Below are 21,772 nucleotides of genomic sequence, written 5' to 3'. Positions count from 1 at the left end.
AGAACTGTCCATTAATTTCTAAAAAAAGGTTTAATTAAGACTGCAAGACTTGGCTCTAAGTTTAGAGGTGTGTATTAACATCAAACCCTGCACTAAGAGCCTTGAGATTATCAATTAAAAGCTTGATGACAATAAAGCATTCAGGTAGTTTCATAACAGGTAGACTGGAGGAGTATTCAGCACTTTGGTTCAATATCCTTATTATGAACTATGGCCACATTATTATGCTAACAAATTTCAGATTCAGATACCAAGCACATATCAGGAAAAATGATGCATAAATATCTGGAGTCTGTTCCTACTGGAATCCTTCCAGAATCAGGATATACAGATGATTCATGTATTTAATCATATTTGACTGAAGGAGCTATAAATAAACTGAGATGTTCTAATTACCTGTTCGACCAACAGTTTCTGCTCGTTTACTCAAGAGTCCGCCACTGACTGTCAAAACTTGTATTTTATACTTCTTGCCGGCTAATAAATCTTCAAATTTGTGCTGTTTGGCAGTAGGTGGCTCTGATTTGTTGCTCAGGAGGATTCCTTGCTCATTCAAGAGCAGAATGTCATATCTTTCAGCTACACCAGGAGCTTTCTGCCAGGTTACTAACAAGGAATGACTGCTGTAGGCATGATGGGCTAATAATTCCTGGACAGAGGCTGGAACTGAAAGCAACAATTAAAGGCAGGACATTACCAGATGAAACATGGACCATTCAGTACAGAGCTGTGAACAGGGTAATTAATAGAGAATATATTTACACATTTGCATGTTCGCTTATTGGAAAGGGATATCTGTGCGTGTGTTTGCACAAGCAAATAATTCCTAGAACAAATACAGTGAGATGATGTTACAGAGTATCATGGACATATGAACTGGGTATGGAGACATCCCAGGCCAGGTTAGGTAGGTTTCTGAGCAACCCAATCTAGTTGAAGATGTCCCTGCTCATTGTAGGAGGGTTGGATTAGGTGATCTTTGAAGGTCCCTCCCAACCCAAACTATTCTATGATTCTATAAAGAAGCAAGAGAGGTACATAAATTATCATGAAAAGAGGGAGAAGGAGAGTGAGATGAACTGACTGAAGCAGTTAAGGAAAACACATGAAAAAGAACTGAAAAATAAAGAAGTGGTTAATTGGTGCAAAACAGTGACACAGAATAGAATGTGTTAGCCAGCAGCTGTTGCACAAAAGTCAAGGCCACAGCAAACACACGCAGGTGCCAAAGGCAGAGAATGGACTAAAAACAAGGCGTTCCACCATTTGTGTGTCCTGGCCTGCAGTATATTGAGGCAATCCATTGTCTAACAAGCCTTGACCATACAACAGGCTCCGCTAGAACACAGTATTTGACTACATGGAGCACCACAGATGTATGTGTTGGATGGACACAAGCACAGGACTGGGAAGGGCTGGAACAGCGTTGATCCTGCGAAGGCATGCTTTGGGCTGCAGACCTGAATTCCACACACATTTACCCAAAGCTACTCATGTGGCAGATCTCACTGGTATTAACAGAGTGATTGCCTAAGTGTTTACAAGAGTGGAAACTCTTTGAGATAAAAACTTCTTGTGAGTCTGGGTCTCACCACACCCAATGGTACCTTCATGAACATTATTAAATAAGGGTCAGCTCCTGGGAAGACATAATGCAACTTGCTCCTTGTCTCAAAAAAAACGTACTTGTTCTCCCAAAAGCTGCTAAGCTGTTGTGCAAGGTGCCACTGTTAGATTGCACCACCACCCGGTACTGTTCCCCAGCTTCCAACTTGTGAAACGTGTGCTCAGAGACGTGCTTGGAGACACTCTGGGAATCGAGCTGACGGTTTTGCTGAAATATAGTGACCGTGTAGGAATCAACATCTCCACCTCCAGGAGTCCAGCTCACTTTCAGGCTGTTTGTCATGCCGTTGGGTGAAACATGAATGTTTCTGACCACACTTGGAACTGAAAAAAAAAAGGAACATAAAGGCACCTTCTCACAAATTTCCTGTTTGATTTAGACTTTTTAATGCCTACTTCTTCATGACCATAGCAAATGATTCAAAAGACAAAGAGTATTTACAGATACATGTAACTTCACTCATGGGTAAACACATGTAAAGCTGCAGACATTTGTGCACGATTGTGCCATTTTAGAAAAGCCATTCTATGTGTTTACATGAAGAAAAGTAAATAAAATGTAAGTTAAACAGAAAAAAAGTTTGTACGTTCTTTTAGCTGAATAACCTCTCTCTTCTCCGAGTGATGCTTTAGAAACATCTCAGAAAATCAAAGCTCTTTATGTACACTTAGTAGGTATTTTGCAGTTATAATTTCACTCATTAATTTTTGGTGGGTAAGCAGAGGTGGAATATAGCTTAAGTGATTTAGCTAGAGATACTAAGCAAAGGACTGGCATGCATGGGAATAACAGAATCCCAAACACTGGCATCTCAATGCCATTCCTATGCAACAAATCAGATTATCTGCCAATAATCAAATATTGGTGCCTGTGACATTTGTTTAGTAAGCACAGATCAAGATGGCTGGAAGTGCTACTGTGATTTTCAATGAGATCCGCTGTCTTTGTGCTAGTGCTACAGGAGCTCAAATAAGATCATGGTTCTCCCTTGATTTTCTATGTCTCTTTCTTTCCTCTAAAGAAGCCTCAGCACATTTTAAATACCACGTGATTTCTTACTTGTCAGGCCTTCTATGAAAGTTGCACGTTGTACATCTCCACTGATTGTCAAGACAAGAATTTTGTATAGACGTCCTGGAGTCAGAGCTGTGAACCAATACTCCTCAATGGTGTTCCCAAGGAAAATGGGTGGGAAGATCTTCATATCATTGAAGAGGAGCTGAATCTCGTATTTATCAACATCCCCCTCAGCCTTCAACCAAGTTACCTGCAGATCTTCTGTGCTCCTGTTACTGAGAGTCAGCTCCTTCACTGACTCTGGCACTGAAGAGGTGAGAAGAAAGACAGGAAAACTCTCATTGCTTATTACTAGACCACAGCAAAAAGGTACCAGCTCTGAAGCAATGCTCCTGAGCTAAAGATTTTCATTCAGTTCCTTAGGAAAAGCAGTAGATTGCGTTAATTTACAAGGGTTGTTCTTTGCGGTTTGCATCATATCTAACACTGGAAGGTCCCATTTCAGAGCAGGGACACCACAATCTATCAGCATTAAAATAATAAATAATAACAGAGCCTGTAAGGAGTTTGTGCAGCCAACAAAAATTGAGCAGGATCTGCATGTACAACTAGTGTGGTGCAAAGAGGCCTGAGCTAGTGGAGACCTGAGGCAAGCTGCCTGTGTGATGCAGCACCACACCACACAGTTCCCAGTTCCCGCCAGAGGCAGGTCACTTATTTTTTCCCAGCTCTACATCTGTGTTAATAAACTTCGTTTCTTAGCGTGGCTCATTAGCTTACACGTAGTGCTAGGTGAAGACAGGCAGATTGCATCCAGACCTCTGCTGGCTCACAATGAGCCACCTTAACACTCTTGCCCCATGCCCTCCAACTCCAGTTCCTGGGGTAATATGAGTACAGTGAGGTCTAGCCTATCTTCTTCCTTATGCATTTCCATGACCAGAAAAAAAACTGTCTTGTATATTCTGGCATAGTTTAAGCATAAATAATAGGTTTATGTAGAAATCTGTACAATTGGTTTTTTGTTTTCCTTGTTTCAAGATTTGCTTTCCAAGCTCACAGTACAGGTCTCTTCTTTCACTTTCTGTATGTTTGTAGCTTAAACACTGGTCATAAACTAAGTTCTGTTTTCCATATTTGGAGTTACATTCAGAGAGTTACAGTCAACATCCTGTTAAAATCATACGAGATTTTTGAGCTCAGCTATGGTAAATAGAAAAAAATCATTCTATATTAAAATCATATGAGATTTTTAAGCCCGGCTACGGTAAATAGAAGAAAATCCTGGAGTGTCTCAGGATGTTTTTGGAGTATTTACTTACTTGTTCTGCCATAGACCCTTTCACTAGTTTCATATTTCCCACTCCTGGTGCTGACTGTGACACTGTACTGCCTCCCTGGGACCAGATCAGTGAACACACATTCATTTTTATCCTTTGGGACACTTTTTGTTTGGATGAAGTCATTGTTGTTCTTGATGGTCACTTCATAATTATCAAAATATCCAGAGGCATGTAACCAGGACACCTTCAAGTAGTCACTTCTGGCTGAATTGCTGACAGTCAGTCCCTGAACACTTGAAGGGACTGAAAGAAAAAACACAAAGATTCAGAAAGCAATAACTTCCTGAAATAACAGGAGGCTATATTTGTGGTAATTACCAGACTTTTCTGAGGAAGTTGCAGAAAGACCACAATGTCGATTTAAGAAATATCCTGCCCTCTAAAATAGTACCTCTGCAGTTTCCAGACTGCTTTATGTCATATGACATTAGTTTGCCTTTCCAGTTTTGGGGTATTTTTTGAACTTGGTCAGTTTCGCTTATAGTAGTGAGTTCCACAGGTTCACACTAATCCTGAATTTGGTTCTCCTCATTTAAATGGCTGTGCTTTGGATTTTCACTTATATCATGAGAAGACTGACACTGCACTAGCTTGATACTCTCTGTCGTTTTAACACCTCTTACCATCTTTCTTCTATTTTACTAATTTACAAAGTCTCGGTCTTTTCAATTTCTGAGGATGTTTTAAAAAGTTTTCCATCATTATTGCCAGCCTTCTCTGAAATGTCTCTATTCTTGTTATAATCTCCTTAAACACTGCACAACCAGAAACAACAGACGTGGCTTTTATTCATTTATGTGACACCTTACTAGTGTTTTAGTAGTTAGCTCCTACCCACTCTTGTTGTCTTTGAGTAACTTCTTCAGGAGATGCTCTGCAGGGTATACTTGAAGAGCCAAGCAGAAGGGTTAAGAGCAGGAAAATGCCTTTGAGTCAAAACTGATATATGATTTCTGCTCAGGGACTGACACATGGCTTTTATTCATGCTAAAGTAATTTTTTATGACATAAAGCAGCAGTAGAGGCATAAGAATAAGACTAAGTCTGTAAAGCTGTAATGTTATGATTTGACCCTCCAACCCCTACTCACTCATCCACATTTGGTCAGATATTGATAGACCATTGATAATGGCTATACAAAGTAGTTACTGTGACTAGATTAGATCAGAAGCTCTCTTTACCTGTTCGTTCCTGGCTGAAGGAATAATTTTCATACTTTCCACTCTTTGTTGTTACCATCACATTGTAAAGTGTCCCAGGAGTAAGGCTGCTGAAGGAGCATTCACTGAGGAATTTGGAAATGGTGAGAGTCTGAACAATCTGGTCATCATGAGAGAGTGTTACCAAATAACTGTCTACATCTCCAGAAGCCGGCAGCCAAGAAACACTGAGGTAGTCACTGCGACCTGAGTTATTCACTGTTACTCCAGTCACACTTGAAGGAACTGTGCAACAAAGAAAAAAAACAGATGAGCTTTAACTAGCCAATTTCTATTGTTTTGAGAATGCCTGGAATTCCATTCTGCAAAATGAGCAGTCTGGGACTGCTGAGAAGCTCTGCTCTGACTCCCACTCAGCAGCATTCATCTGCTTTTTTGAAGACAGTGAAGGAAGTCAGTGAAGACAGTCTTTGGTGGCACAATCCCAGCACTTCTTAAAGATGAGTTATCCTCTCGATTGCCATTCAACAGTAATAGCAATAACTACTGAGGCTTGTATGAAGCTGAGGCCCATGGCAGAACGTGTTTTTTACAACGAACATTTACAATGAGTTTATACAATGAACATTTACAATGAGTTCTCTGACACCTAGTGGCCAAAACATGAATGTAAGTTGTTTTTCTAGCCAGCAAGGTGAGCTCAAAGGCTCCACATTGCCAGAACTACCATCACTCCGGTACCAAATTATCAGACTAATTGCAGGCGCAGACCTTAATCTTCTCCAATTGTTTGTTTGTTTTTGTGGGGTTTTTTTCTTAATTCTGAAAATCATTGTTTTCAAACTGAACATCGGAGGACACTGCAGAATGCCTGGCCTTTTCCTAATTCCCATAAAGGGTGAAATTGCACTGTGCTGTCATTTTTTCCCTCTGCCTAAATATCCAAAGGGCTGCTGTTACATTCCATGAGTCACTAAACTTACAGTATTTGATGCAATAGTAAATCCTGTCCTATGCAGTACAGAAGGGCCTCATAATGAATAATTAGCCCTGGTGGACATCCTTTAATGTTGGGTTGGAGAAAAATAATGGGTCATGAAAGACTGAGACACAAATTCATCCCCCCACCTTTAGGCAGCTAATTTGCACACCTAAGTAAGGAGTAATAACCCTATACTGCCATCTAGTCAAAGGAACAACAAAGTCCCTTCCAAGGAGTGATTCACCCACCACAGCTGTACATCACTGTTAGGGCCTATTTTTGTCTTTGCTACAGAGTGATCCTGCTGTATAGTGTTCCTGTTGTAGGCAGAGCAGTTAGCTCCCTAAAGCTGCATTAGCATGAGTCTGGACCCACAGTGTGCCTGAGGTCACACACAGGAATTGTATGGCTGAAACTGCTGTATTTCTGAATTCTCAATGCAGTGGCTTAATCACAAGACCATTCTCTTTAATAAATTCAGGCACTGACATAAGACTTGCTGGTGTATTTTCCTTCTTACCTGTCCGCCCCTCTGCGATCGTTTGCCTTGAAGATATTCCCCCACTGACAGTGGTGACAACAACTGAATAGAGTCCTCCAGGTTTCAGGGGAGAGAAGTGGTATCTGTTGGTTTCGCTGGGAACGGTCTCATTTTTAATGACAACATTCTCATGAATCAGAAGCACTTGGTATGAGTCTACATCTCCCAGTGCTCTTGTCCAGTTTGTGAACAAGCTGTTGGTTGATCCCTGATTTGTCACAGTCAGACCAGTCACCTGGGCTGGCACTGCAAAGAATATTGTCACAATGTTACTGAGAAGAAACAAAATAAAACAAAACAAAATCCCCCAAATAACCCAAATTTTGTCACATTGAGGAAGTGCATCAAAAGAACATTCCAACTTGCAGCCAGACTCAACAGGACTAAAAATAATCTGTGGACTGCTTCCTGTCTGATGGGATGCTGTCTGTGGGAAACTATCTAAGGCACTGAAAGGTCTTGCAGGCTTTAGCACAACTTTTCTCAGTTGGACCCAAATGATTCAAGATCAGGGAATGGGAAGAGATAACATTTTATAGATACCATTAAACAAAAGCCATCAATGTAGGAAATCACTTGGTCTTGTGATGATTGTTTCAAATACAGTCCGTGTCTTTCTTTCTCCCTTTCCTCTCCTGTTCCCCATCTTTCGTTTTTCTAAAATGGCAAACTAGTTTGATGAGTACCTGAGGCACCCCAGAGAAGTGTCAGACCCTTTAATTTTGGGGTTAACTGAGATGCATGGTTTTGGTTTTGTTTTTTACGTCAGAAGATCTGCAGGATATTAACTTTTCTGGCATCAAAAGATGAATTAATTGTTAAACTTACATAACTTCTATTTAAATATAAGCTGTTGAATATAGCCAGACCAAAAAGGAAAAAGAAAGAACAGAAAGGAATGGAATACTTAGCATAAATTTTACCCCAAACATTTTTTTTAATTTGACAATATTTGGTCAAAGTAAGGATATACAGTTACTTCTTTCTAAGTATTTCTGCTTACATGATCATGCACAACTGAAATAAAGAACACTCCAAGTTTACAAAATGTGATTGCAAGCTTCATCTCTTGCTTTATATCAGCCTTTTTGCACACATAGTACTGGATTAGCAATCAATAACAAATGTTAGAAAATCAGGCACACAGCTGAAAAAAAGTAATGCTGATTAAAAAAGAATCAAAAATCTCATCATTTTATGATATCATAACATAGTAAGCTCCAACAAGACACTAAAGTGACACATTTCTGTGCTAAAGGCACTTTTAGTGATACCTCAGGCTTCACTACAAGCTGACCAATCTGGGATGCATGTAAGACCTATTTCTGTCACATCTACAGCAACATTTTGCAAGCCTAGTAAGCTGTCCTACTGCAAAGAAGGTTCAGAATTTTGGAATGCTGATTAAGATCTGCATCCAAATTCGCTGATGTTCATTCTTTATCACTTTGAACGTAATGCTGACACACTGTCCCTGCCTGATGTGTTTTCAAGCATTGATTCATATCAGTGAAGTGGGACACTGTAACCTTTATGCCTGAACAGGCCTCTTAAAGAGGTGTAAGGCAGAAGGAAGTGAAATCCCAGCTATCTAATCACATAACAGAGAAACAAAAATGTAAGTTAAACTTTTCAGGCCTTGGAAGGAGTTACAACATTTAAGTAAAGACCACTATCAAGCTATAGGCATGATTTGATTCATGCACTAGAAGCTTGTTTTCCCCTGTGCTGTGCCAAACCAGAGCTACATTTTAAGTCTTTGCTTGTACTGGAGAATGCGTAAGTGAAGCAGAGTAAAGCAACATATACAGTTTAGAACTTGCACACGTGCACAAAATTAGCACCCTGCAGGGGGTAGGAATGGGATCTTCCTTGTGTCACAGTCATCATTCTAAGTAACATACAGATTCTGGAATCAGAAGAGAAGAGGGATTCAAAATACACTTTCAAGGTCACATATGTTTTGTGTTTGTCAGCCTTGGAATGTTCCCCCTAAAGCAACATTTTCCTGTACGATGGTGGTGGTTTTTTTTCCAGACGATGAATGCTTTGAATCAAGGAAGTGACCTTCCTAAAGATACTCAGTGAAAATTATTCTTCTTATATGGAATCTTGTGCTAATGTAGATTGATCAGACATGACATAATATTTCAGAAAACTGTTTTGCCAGGAATTACATATCCATTTCCTCAAAACGTTAAGTAAAGATAACTGAGTCAGAAATGAGAGACTCAGGAGCATAACTTTTCTATTGAGGAAAGAAACGTAAATACAACACTTTTGAGATTTAGACACTGAGTTCATTCAGTTCACAACAAAGCAAAGAAAGTTGTTAATGGTTAATAGAAATAAAGATCAAAATAATTTGACAGGATGATACCTGTTCTTCCTTCCACTGAAGTCCAGTTGCTTAAAATCCCACTAATGGTAGTGATGGTAGCTGTATATTTTCTTCCAGGTACCAAGTCAGTGAAAGTGAATTCTTTAGCTTCTTTGGCAAGCCCTTTTTTTATGACAGTAAGATCCCTGTCTCCCAGTGAAACCACATAGCTGTCCCACTCTGCAACAGGGGTCATCCACATGACACTAAGAGAAGATTCATTAGCGTGCTTCACACGGAGCTGGAGAACAGGCTCTGGAGCTGTGAAAGTACACAAAGATCACAATGAGAACAGGAGTTTGTAGTGAACATACGTGCCACACCTCAAGCTGCTGTAAGGAATCTGTTCTGTAAGACAGAGATGTGAAAGTAAAAGAGTATTTGTAATGAAGAGGAGATTCTTTCCCTTTTTCTAGGAAGCCAGTCTTACAATTTGTGCTACCCTTCTGGTAAAGGGCTATAGCAGCAGACTTCAGCAATGCATTATGGCTGTATTGCTTCAGTTTAAACTTAGGTCAGGATATCTATTTCAGTGTGAATGGAAATGCAGTGAAGTCAGTGAGCTTCCTCCTGAACTGTGGGTGCTAGACACAGATATAAAACATTTGTACCATAAAACAGATCTACACCAATTTAGTTGTAACAAACACGGATGCAAATTATAGGGTCAGAGTGACATTGATTTCACACTGGTTCATATCTCAGTCAGGTTGGGAGACACTACAATCTTACAGTGGTATAAAAGAAAGAATTTCTGTGTGTGTTCATGTGTGAGTGCGTGTGCATACACAGAGGGCACCCGTCACCTAACATAGTCCCCTGATCTGATTTTGTCCCTGTAATGTTAAAATACAATGAACTTTCCAAGACTGCGTGTTTATGTAGGAGAAAATTAAATCAGAATAGGGCCTAATATCTATGCTTCATAACAGGTACATTATGTACCCGCCTGTGGGTCAAACACCATTGTGATACACTCACTACTGGATATTATTTATTGGACCATTTTCTAATCACTTAGCTGTGTCAATTAAAAGTAACACCAGAAACTTAAGTTATTTGTAATGCATATCAGAGTAAGCAAGATGAGAATATGCCTTGCTTTGATCAACTTAGAGAAAGCTTCAGTTCTATTGCTTCTACTGCTCTTGCCATTGTGCAAAACTAACAAAATGAAGCCTTCAGGGAATGACAGGTAAGGGTGTAGCAGGAAAGGCAGGCACAAGGAAAGGTGAAGATAAAGAGGGGTGGCCCTATCTTATCTCACATTCTCCAGTGAGATAGAGCATTGCCTGATATTCCTCCAAGTCTTCTTTTCCTCTGAATTGCACTTATTTTGCATTCACAGAGCAGAACCATTAACAATTGTATTGCGATTATTTTTTAAGTTTGAAGCAATCAGATGTAGCTTTGACTAACATGCTGCAAAAGAATTCCACTCACGTCCTTGCAGTGTATATGGATTTTCTTTGGAAAGGCTGACTTGAACAGACTAACACCATTTTCTTTCAGGAGGACAGAACAAGAAATGGGATGTAATGGAACAGCCACACTAACATACACCTCAGACCACTGATATTCTTTATACAGGGTGGCAAGGAAATGAGTTTGTCACTTAAAATACTGATGAACAATACAGGAAGATCTATATTGCTCTTTTTAAGAACTATATAGGGTGCCTACAATCAGCTACAAAATACAACAGAGAAATGTTATGCATACAGAGTAATGCCTCAGTCATGACAGAATTGTGATAGAATTCCCCAAACTTTCACTAACAAAACATTTACCACAGAAATAACTCTGAAAGTTTTCACAGAACTGCTAAAAATAATATTTCTGTTGTTTACATGGGAGCTCCTTTTTACTGTATTCATAGTGAAATGTATCTGTAGATTCCCAAGAACTGTCTCTGATCGCCCACAGAGCCCAGCTGAACGTTTTGCACATTTACGCTTCCAGAGGAGCACGCTGACCTGTTCTCCCTGTGCAGCTGGACTTGCTCTGCAAGTCACCGCTCTCCACAATGACATCCACGCCGTACTGCCTCCCCGGGATGAGCCCCACGTCATGGACCAGGTACTCCGTGGTGTCCTTCTCCAGGGTGGCATTGAGCACCAGGGCCGAGCGGTTCCAGAGGAGCAGGCGGTACCTCTGCCAGTCTCCCGCAGGGGGCAGCCAGCTCACTCGCAGAGACCTCAGCCAGCCACCACCACCAGCCTTCAGCTCCGACACCTTCTGGGGAACTGAAATGCAGAGATTGAGAGAGCAATTCTGAAGCGAGGTACTTCTGGTAAGCCATAAGCGCACACTGGCAAAACCTGTTTCACGGCAGAGCTATTGTAGAAGTACTTGGATGAGTTAGAGCAATGTGAGGTATCTTGTTAAAAAGGTTGGCAAGCTTTTTAAAAATGAGGGCTATGTTTCCCTTTTCCAGTCAGTGGGAACTTCACTGGACTGCCATGACTTCGCAAATACAATGGAGAGTGGCTTAGCAACTTCATCTGCCAGTTTCCTCAGGACCCACTGATGCATCTCATCAGGTCCCATGGACTTGTGTACCTTCAGGTTCTTTAGATGATCTCAAACCTGATTATCTTCTACAGTGGATGATTCTGCATTCTCCTAGTCCCTGCCTGACCAACTGCAAGGTCCTGCACATGCGCCAGGGCAATCCCAAGCACAAACACAGGCTGGGCATGGAATGGCTTGAGAGTAGCCCCGAGGAGAAAGACTTGGGGGTGTTGGTTGATGAGAAACTCAATGTGAGCAAAATTACTAAAAAATCTGCTAACAATTTGACTATGTGCAGACTCCGCCATAATGTAACTCATTTTATATACTGTGCTGAGTTGAATTCAAGATAACTAAGTTGGTCAGCAGTGAAGTAGCATGGAACAGTTTTGTAACAGACTCACCCAACTATAAGGTCCAAAACACATTATTGTTTCCTGCTCCCAAACTACGCTGTAGCTGCTTTTAGTTGCCAGACTGACTGTTGCCAGAGAGTCGGGAAGGGGTATTCCAGGAACAATATTGTGCTTTTTATCTTATTTTGCCTGGAATCCAAACCATTTCATTTCCTACAATGATTTTCTACAAGGCCAGTATAGGAAAAACTAGCATTGGTTACAAAGTTCTTACTGAAGGAGAAGACTTACATGTCCTGCCAGTTGCCATCCGATCAGTGAACAGTTCACCACTGATTGTGCGGGCAGTAACCTGATAAAGACGTCCTGGAGTCAGCTTGTCAAAGTGAGTCTCTGTGACTGGTGGCTGTAGAGTTTTGACTTCTTTAACTGATCCAAGATGAGACAGAGTGATATTATAGAAATTGAGGTTTCCTGAAGGTCTTCTCCACTTAACTTTCAAAGCATCTATGCTGTCATCATTAGTCACTGTCAAATCTAAGACTTCAGCTGGGGCTAAAAAATAAAAATAAGAGAATAAAATCCTTCACCACAGAACATACAAGACCTGCTGCCTCCAAACTGCAATAGTTAAGTTTTGCTTTTAAATGGTTATATGAGATGAGGTATGAGTGAATGTGCCTGAACAGTGAAAGGGCAAAGCTTGGTCACAGTGAATCTGAACCCAGCCCTGTTTAAGACATTCTGCTGCTCAGAGTGACACCTCTTACGATGACCTCTCTTGTTTCACTAATCTGTTAGCCATATCTGCACTCACACTAGTCATTTTGACTGTAAAACAGACCAGGCACATGCTGCTGAGAACAGAGGTGCCTGTGTAAATTTCAGTAGGATAAATACTACAGCATTACCGGAGCTATGTCTGATTTACCCCAGTGTAGATGGGATTGGAATCAAATTCCTTTATTCAAATGCTCCACCAAAAGAAAAACCAGTGCTAGGCAACAACAGCACTCATCTGTGTGTCCTAGGCATCATAATCTTGTTCACTTCATATTAAATTACGTTTATGGGGTCAGATTTCTGTAGGAGAAACTGCACCTTATGTTTGTCAGGAATTAAGGAAGACAAAGGTATGACCTTGTTCTTCCTTATGTGAGTGTTTTAACCACTGGCCTCCAGTAGGACGTCATCTTTCTCTCTGTGACCACAGAACTCTATTCTGAAAAACCTTCAAGAAGAAAACACTTCATTTCTAAAACTCTATTTCTGTGAATCAATATTTCTTCGGGGGAAAACAAAAACAAACAAACAAAAAACCATCATATTATTAAAGTTCTTAACCTGCTTTACATTTTTTTCACCTCCTTATCAGAAGGTCAGAGATTCTGAAAACCAGAGGAAAAAAGACACCAAAAGTATTTTTTTTCCAAAACTCAGAAGCTCCACACCTCCCATGCAGCTAGGTAAGAATCATGGAGTTAAACTGTCTTCACTACTGTGAAACAACCAGACTACACACTGCCCCAGTTCACTGAAGAAGTCAGATGAACCTTTTTCACAGATATGAGGTGAAACCTGTGCACTTGGGCTCAGACTGTTAACATCTAACTTTGCATGTTTAATGGAGCTCCCTACATTAAGCAGTGCAGCTAATTTAGGTGCAGACACCCTAAAAGCTAATTTAGCTGCTAGCTTTGCTGTAATGGCAACTTAGACAACTAAATAACCTAATGGTGTTGCTAACTCCCTCCTAACTGCCTTTGGAGAGAAACACCTGCCAAGGGTAATTCAGCCACTCAAGTCTGGGAATATACACTTGGAACACAAACCATTTATTATTCTGAAATATGTCCTGCTATATTATTAGATTATGGCCTTACCATTCTGTTGCAATGAATTCTGAAATCATACCTGTCCTGACAGTTTGAAAACTGTTGCTCTCCAATCCTGCAGTCTGGGTTATGATAGAGAGGTTGTACAGGTGGCCTGCTGTAAGGCCTGAAAAAGTGTAGGAGGTCAGAGGACCTTCTTGGTGAATCTCATGAACTGGGACATGATTATCCAGTAACACCAGCCTGTAGCGATCCACGTGCCCAGAACCAGGAGACCATGAGGCATGGATAGTGTCTGTCTTGACACTGACCTGAATATTTTTCACAGGGGATGGCACTGTTGGAATAAAAACCACATGCTTAAGGTCTAATGGTTATCTCCACAATTTCAGTACTTTTGAATAGATTTACTTTTGCAATATGTTGAGCTTCTTTAGAGTTAGTGAAAACGCAGCCCCAAATAAATGTTTAAACAGATCATAACAACGTCTCCATTCTTAGCAAACACCTCTTGCTGTTATCCAGAGATTCATAGTTTGTTTATTTCTATGTATAATCAATAGATACTTATATATATCTTGTCAGGTGGAAGAATGGTACATATTTGTTAATTTCAAAATACAGAACTGCAAAATACTGTAAGTGGTTTTATTTAGATGAACTACAGTAAAAGAAGTCTTACCAGTAGATCCACTTATGTGAAGTTCCGGGGTACTTTTATTTCCAGCAACTGCACTGAGAACAACGTTGTATTTATTCCCAGGGATGAGATTGGAAAAAGTGTTTTCCATTTTTGAAATTCTTCCTGGTATGGAGACTTCTTGTATCCTTCTATTATCATGGTCAAATAATACTAGGTTATACAAGTCTACCTTTCCTGAGGAAGGATCCCACTGAACCTGTAGGCTTGTGAGGGTAGTTTTTTCCTTATTAATTTCAAAACGAGCTGGTGGCAAGGGATCTGTAGTTAATAACAAACAAACAAAACCCATAAACTAGTATTTCTTGCATTGAGATGTCTGAAGTTTTACACAGGAGAACAAAAAACCTTTCAAAACTCTCCCTTTATCATCATCACGCTGCCAGTGCTTTTTGAAGAGTCTTTTTCTTTAAATTTATAAACACATCACTGAAACCTGTCTACAAGGGTCCTGGGAAATTCAGAAATGTTACTTGTGTATATGTGTACACACACACACACACACGTGTAGAAAAACACTTCCAGCTGTGGATGTATATAACAAGCTTGGAAATCTGCTGATAGTAAAACTGTAACAACTTTAATAAAAAAGAGCAAACACAAAAATTCAGCAAATTAGATAGAATGCTGCAGCGTAGTAGAGCTTTATAGATACAATGGTACCAAGTGGCTTTCACTTCCTAGCACTCATGGTAAACACTATATCACTAATGGGCATAAGCATTTGTAAAATTTTAAGAGCAACAATCCTTGGGTCTTGGTATAACTTCAAACACTTCAAACAGATTCTCATAGAATATGCTTCTGCTCTGCTGTAGTATTGTTCTTATAAATTTAAAAAAACCCTAATAGTACATTGGATAAACTTCTAGGAACTATTTTTAATTGGGACTAGTTATCTGAGAAACTCTCAGTGTTCACTATGTTGTTTATTAAAGATTTCTCAAGTAAAACCACCCGTAAAATATGATAACTCTAAAGGGATGGACAAAACAAAAGACTCTGGTTGCTTGTAGTCACCAGGTGTATTTCAGCACTCACAAGACTTCATGCAAATCAGAAGAAATGTATTACACGTTGATGTACTAAGGTATTGACACGTCTCCCAATAAGGTTAAACAACTGCATATTAAAAAGGTTTTGTAAAACAACCCAAAGCAGCAAGATCAAGCATTTACAAGTTGAAGAGTTAAAGAATAAAGGTTTCCCAACAATTAAACAACTAAATTTGGAATACACTCCGTTCTACTCTTGCCTAGCATAAGATGGGGAGCCAGTGGTGCCTCAGGCTATGAAATGAGGTTTCCATATCAACAGTGTCTTAAGCACAGAAGGATAAGACCATTTTTCCAATGCAGTCATTGCTTCTGTTCTCCAAACAAGGCAGATAAAAGTGTGTGAGATTGCATAACTAAAAACCGCATCCCAAAGGCTGAAAGGACCAAGTCAAACCTATCCCCGCCTTACAAACACAGCGGTAGGAGTTCCATGGGGCTAATGGTCTTTAAGCTGCGTCTTCTTCAAAGCCTGGATGGTGCAGAGGGTTTAACTGATTCTTAAAAAGCTCTGCTGAGAACAGACTGGTGCCAGGTTTTGGTGGTGTGCTCCGTCAATCAAATATATTACGAATTTCAAGGGAATATCTCCCTCCTTGGAGACATTCAAAAGCTGTCTGGACATGGACCTGGGCAACCAGCTGCAGATGGACCTGCTTGGGCAGAGGGGTGGGACCAGATGATCTCCAGAGGACCCTTCCAAACTCAACCAGACTGTGTCTCTGTAACTATGTGAAAAACACTGTGTCCCCTTGAACCCAGGTCTCTGCTTCAAGTCAGGTTACTGCTTTGAACCATGAAGAAGCTAGTGCTCCTCAGAAAAAAAAAAAAAATTAAAATTAAATTAACAAAATCAATCAATAGAAGTAACTATCTTATTTTCTTGACCAACCAAAACCTCAAATCAAAGACCAAGCACATAAAACTTCAGGCCAAATAGTTAAAACTTCACCTAGTTACAGCAATTGAGACAGGAGGTTTTAATGAAAAGTGTCAGGAAATCTTAACAATAGGCTTGACTACCAGCTCCACCTATAATACACACTAAGCCACTAAAGGCTATTATGCTGGCAAAAGTGAATAGTCGGGGTATAAACTTGTTCCTTGAAGGCAATTGTTCTAATCAGAAAGGTCAGACTTTGGGAGTCAAAGAAATTCCAGCACTATATATGGTCAGATGCACAGACAGCTGTAAAAGTTTAAATTTTACTGATATCAAGAAAACAGTCATGACAGCTGTCAAGAAGTTTAACTCTCTGACAGTTAGGACAAGCTTGACTGCTTGCTAGTCCTGCAAACATTGTAATCCACATTATTTGACAAACTCTACAAAAGAAGACACCTCCTACATTTTTAGAAGGGTTTACGGTGTCCTGGGCAATCTATCTTCTAAGGTACTTTAGCAAAGAAAAGAGTTGCGTGCCTAGAAGGTGAAGTTCAGAAATTCAGACTTTATCTAATCTATCTGGTCCAGAAAACAAAACACTCAGTGCTTTGTACATCCGCTAGAACAAAGGAACAATGAGATTGGGAAGTGCCTGGGCTGAAAGGGCCCTGGATGGAAACAAACACTTAAAAAGCCATTTTCATTGTTATACAAGTCTCTGCTGGCAACGATACAACTCTGATATGTCACAGAAGTAACGGATTTTCACAAGGATATTTTTATACCATTTGATACTATATGAATTAAAGCCTCCCAGTCTACAAAGGAGTCTTCCAGGAGACTTTATGTTGTTTGAATTATATTACACTGCCATTTTCACTTTTGTGTGTGTAGGTGCTACAGATACATTTCACATAAATGATAGATATGGTTATGTCCAATCCCAATGACATGAAACCCAAATACAGCCTGTAAGCACAGAAATACCTCTGCTTTAGGCAGGAGAAAAATAAAATAACTGAGAGATATCAGCCCAGGACTGAGTAACAGGGAATTCCTGACTTCCAGTCTCAGCCATCTTCCTACCAAATTATCCATTTTTTTTCGTAGTTTTCTCTTTTCATAAAACAGCAACCTATTTTACAAGGACTTTTCTGAGATTAAATAAAGAGGGTTGAGTTAATTGTTCTCATTAAGTACAAATATTCATTTCTTTGGGATGATATATAACCTAGAAAATCTTTAGAATGGGCTACACAGTTATTTATATTCTTGTTGTACTCTGACTTTTGAGACAATGATCATAGCAATTACATGATTATGGATTATAGGATTATACAGCCTATAGTCAGAGCCATGTCACAGTAGTTTTTCCTACAGATGGCTAATAAATCAGATTTGTCCCAAATAATTTGAAATTTACAGGACAGAACACATGGCCAAGCAATGCTTCTGCCATTTACAGAGCTACATATTACATTGGAAAAATACCAGACTGTGTCTTAGAAGGTACAAGTTTTAACTTAACCTCTTTTCATTCACATATTTAGCATTTTTCTGACAAAAAATATTTACCTGTTAGTTCTCTCACTACAGGTGGCTTCGATTAGGCAGTAACAAAATATATCACTGCAATATTTTTGTACAAAACAATGCTGAAAATGGCACTTATAGGCCTATTTTAGAAGACATATTTGAATTGAGAAATTTATCTGAAATCAAGAAAGCTCTCAGTCACAGAAACACTTTACTGACAACAATAAAGACAACATGAAAGGATCGACAGGTGCATCTGTTGCCCCAACTTTACAATGCCAAGCACACTGACTAGCTGCATGTTTTTATGTGCTGGTTTGTGCATAAATATTCAAAACCATAACAAATGGTAAATATTAATCAGGAATAAATAAGCAGACTTGTGCCTACTGACATCTGTAATCTCAAGTTTGCAGTGGAAAATTTATCTGCAGCTCAGAGCTGATAAATGGTGTTATCAGCTGTTTCTTCATTTCCTATCCTACCAAAATAGCACAACCACCGTGTGTGTTTGCACGCCTGTGCATACCTGGATTACATAGTGCATATGTGATGGTATTTTCCGTCGTTTTGCAGGACCTATTTCATTTCTGCTCTACAGTATTAAAAACTTGGCATTTTAAGTTGATAACCCATAGATCAAAATTTATTGAGTAAAGAGACATAACAGAGTCCGCCTTAGTGGACTAGCCTGGACTACTGTACTAGTATTCCGTACATTATTAAATTTCAGATCTATGTATTCACAAGCGAAAAAGAAGCTGCTTCTCTACTCAAAGATTCACAAAGGGTCTGGTGTTACTTGAGAGTTTATGCAGAGCTGCGTATTTACTCTGTTGAAATATCAAACTTGCAAACAACATAGACAACTCACTGTCGTAACTGTGATTTTATTGTGAAATTAAATACTCAAAAGGCTAAATTAAGTTGAGGATTGGGTCCTCTCTGAGCCTTCACATTACAGCTGCAACCACAGTACACATTATTCATCACTTTCACCTTAAGTCTTTAATCAGAACAGATCACACTCAAAATATGACAAAATATTTTGGATTTTATGGGCTTAGCTACTCCAGCACTTTATATAAGAAACAGGATGAAAAGTGAGTTTATAACAGGAACAAGTACATGAAAATTTTAACAGGACTGAATATAAGCAAAAAGCTAAAAGTTCTGAACTAGGTATACAAACGAATCAGCTACTTTCTCCATGTACATTTATTGCATCAAGACGATAAACATGTTCAAAACCTCATTTTGCAAAAGTAAACACATGGGATGGGATTCCTCTCACCTCACTTTAACCACCTAAACTCCAGGTGCCTGATTTAATCTCTGCTCCTTTTATAGTCCATGGAGAAAGCTGGGCACCTCCAAAGGACAGCTTACCCCATATTTCTTAGGCAAAGAGCTCAGGAAGGGAACCTTAATGAGTACCAAGGTCAGACATCATATTTTTAGACGGTTCATGATAGCTCAGTTCCGCTAACATTCAAATCAGTGGGAATTTTGTTTACAATATGGCTGAAAAAATTGCTCATACTTCCATATTCACAGGATAGTTTCCAGGAACAAATTCCTATGGACATTCAGGTTCAGTAGATCGTAAAACAAAACTACTGACATCAAGTTACAAAGGAACAGGTGAAAAAGACCTTCCAGAAAACTGGTTTAAAATGCTGCCCCTAGAGGAAACATACAGAAGAATAATCCTCATCCATTCTCCCTTGAAATTCACAGTACCGCCAGTACAACATGGGTTGTTGACACACATAAAGAACTGTATAGATATATTCTTTAGAAAAAAATAAATTGACAAACTTTGGAGCTAATTGTGTATTTTACACATGATCAAGCAATGCAGCAGATGTAATTGCATCAGGGGAAGCTGGGAATCACAGAGCAATCCCACTAGCTGTCTTTGCAGGAAACCTCCATGGTTCCTCTATTATTTTTTCATGTTTTCAACTGATGTCTAATATTCAAAATCCAAACATCAACCTCACAACAACTCTAGTCCACTAATCTCTAGTATTTCAACTTAAACTTCAATCAGTCTTTTCACTCTGACACCAGCTACATGACTATGATCAGCAGTTGCTTCCAATAACTTTTATCATCTTAGAGCCTTGTAAAATGTTTACTGATTAAAAAAGTAATAAATGGGATGTACAAGTTACTGTCTAAATTATTATGCATTCATCAAAATGCAGTCTAAAGTGGTACCTTTTTCTCTACTTCTACGCAAGTGTTCAGTGATAGATCTCTACTAGCTAGCAACAATGGTGATTTATAGCTATCATTCTGATAACGGTTGATTTATTATTTCAATTTTCAAATTACAAGTCATCAATATTAAAAACAGTTTTCATGATGCATGACACTGATATAAATCACTGTCTGCATATAACCCATTACTCATTTTTACCAAGTGACAGGACTTGTGCTTGTCGTATAGCTATCACATCAGCAGACTTGTCGCTAGACTTTTTTACTTCGAGTTACCAAAGCAAATTAATGGGGGGTATTTAATGCATCTGTACAGTGCAGGGAAAAGGGTGTGACAGTAAATGATGTCTCTGAACTGGTAATTGTCAAGTATTTGGCTGCTGTAATCTTAAAGACTAATACTGCAAAATACCTCTCTGAAGCAAAGGCTTCAGAAGCAAATCAGGGACACATTTAACGATGGACCTCATTTAAGACATCTCTGTTTGGAAGCTTGTGTTACCAACAGTCAGAGGCTGGAAAATATTTCATCATCTTCAACAAAACACTAATACAGGTAGAAAGAGCCCACTTCTGTCATTGCAGCCTGCGGCTCTACGTTGTCCATTGCTCCACAGCTGAGTTGTTCACATGCACACACAAACACACATGCAGAAAGGTGACTTTTCTTGGCAGCACTCTGGCAGGCTGCTGAAACATTTTTAGAGCCAGTCATGGATGTGACACTCTAAGTGTTCTGCACACGACTGCACATCATAACACCTCACTGGTTGTATTCAAGCAAGAAGTTTCAGCTTTACTTTCTGACTTTCAGGCTCTGGTTAGGCAGAATAAAAGCAAATAAATGGGATGAAACAGTATGCTATCCTTGAACAGGGTCTACCTGCCATGAAAAAAAAATGTATTTTAAGCACAGTAAATAAGCTGTCACCTGAGAAACTACTAAGCCAACCGGGTCTGCATGAGCACAAATGATGGTACAGGCTACTACTTCTTAAAGCACTGTGCTGGATGGCAACTTAAGGGCTTGAGGAGTGGAAGAAACCTTCTCTAGTACTAGACCTAGTCTCTGCACAGCATCTTCTCCTGTCAGGCCTGCTGGATTAACTTTAAGCAGTAGTTATGCCTGGCAGCGCGGTAAGAGACTTCAAGCGCAGGACAGCGACATGCCGCAAACACCGCAGATTTACAGTAGCTGTAAATGCATCACCCTCCTCCTCTTACACCCGGCTGAAGCAAGGGGATGGGAAGGAAAAGCCTGCCGTCCCTCCCTGCCCCCGAGCACCTGCCGTGCGCCGCTCCGCCCGTACCTGTCTGCACGGAGATGTTGACAGCCTCCCCGTCGGCGAGAGGCTCGATGCGGAGGTGGTACCAGGTGCCGGCCTCCAGGCCCTGCAGGCTGCAGCCGTAGGAGCCGTTGCCCGTGGGGGCGGGCTGGCAGCCGACCGCCTCCCCGTCCTCGGAGCGCCCGCTCAGGCTGAAGTTGCAGGCGCTGCCGGGGGCGCCCCAGCGCAGCCGCACGCTCTGCCCGGCGACGCGCCGCTCCGTCAGGTTGGCGCTGCATCCCGCAGCCTCCCCCGGCGCGGCCTGCGGGGAGAAGGGGAAAAAAGC

At 40.2% G+C, this 21,772-nt stretch overlaps 1 protein-coding gene across 1 annotated transcript in view; it reads right to left on the bottom strand.

Moving 5' to 3' along the window:
• The window catches only part of PTPRB (protein tyrosine phosphatase receptor type B), a gene marked incomplete at its 3' end in the record, with an annotated part of 59,502 nt that overhangs the window by 22,168 nt on the left and 15,562 nt on the right, over positions 1-21,772 (bottom strand). Inside the window, exons 4-15 of the mRNA XM_080349767.1 lie at positions 21,472-21,748; positions 14,438-14,716; positions 13,835-14,092; positions 12,212-12,475; positions 11,027-11,296; positions 9,051-9,311; positions 6,650-6,916; positions 5,169-5,432; positions 3,967-4,230; positions 2,687-2,950; positions 1,687-1,950; positions 397-666 (exon numbers count right to left, since the gene is read on the bottom strand). Of these exons, the coding sequence (XP_080205893.1) occupies positions 397-666; positions 1,687-1,950; positions 2,687-2,950; positions 3,967-4,230; positions 5,169-5,432; positions 6,650-6,916; positions 9,051-9,311; positions 11,027-11,296; positions 12,212-12,475; positions 13,835-14,092; positions 14,438-14,716; positions 21,472-21,748 (3,202 nt within the window). The remainder of the gene's footprint in view (positions 1-396; positions 667-1,686; positions 1,951-2,686; positions 2,951-3,966; positions 4,231-5,168; positions 5,433-6,649; positions 6,917-9,050; positions 9,312-11,026; positions 11,297-12,211; positions 12,476-13,834; positions 14,093-14,437; positions 14,717-21,471; positions 21,749-21,772) is intronic.

The sequence above is a fragment of the Nesoenas mayeri genome (genome assembly GCF_963082525.1).
Source record: "Nesoenas mayeri genome assembly, chromosome: 1".
NCBI classification, from domain to species: domain Eukaryota; kingdom Metazoa; phylum Chordata; class Aves; order Columbiformes; family Columbidae; genus Nesoenas; species Nesoenas mayeri.
The sequence above is the reverse complement of the archived record's forward strand: the minus strand, read 5'-3'. Positions and strand labels throughout refer to the sequence as shown.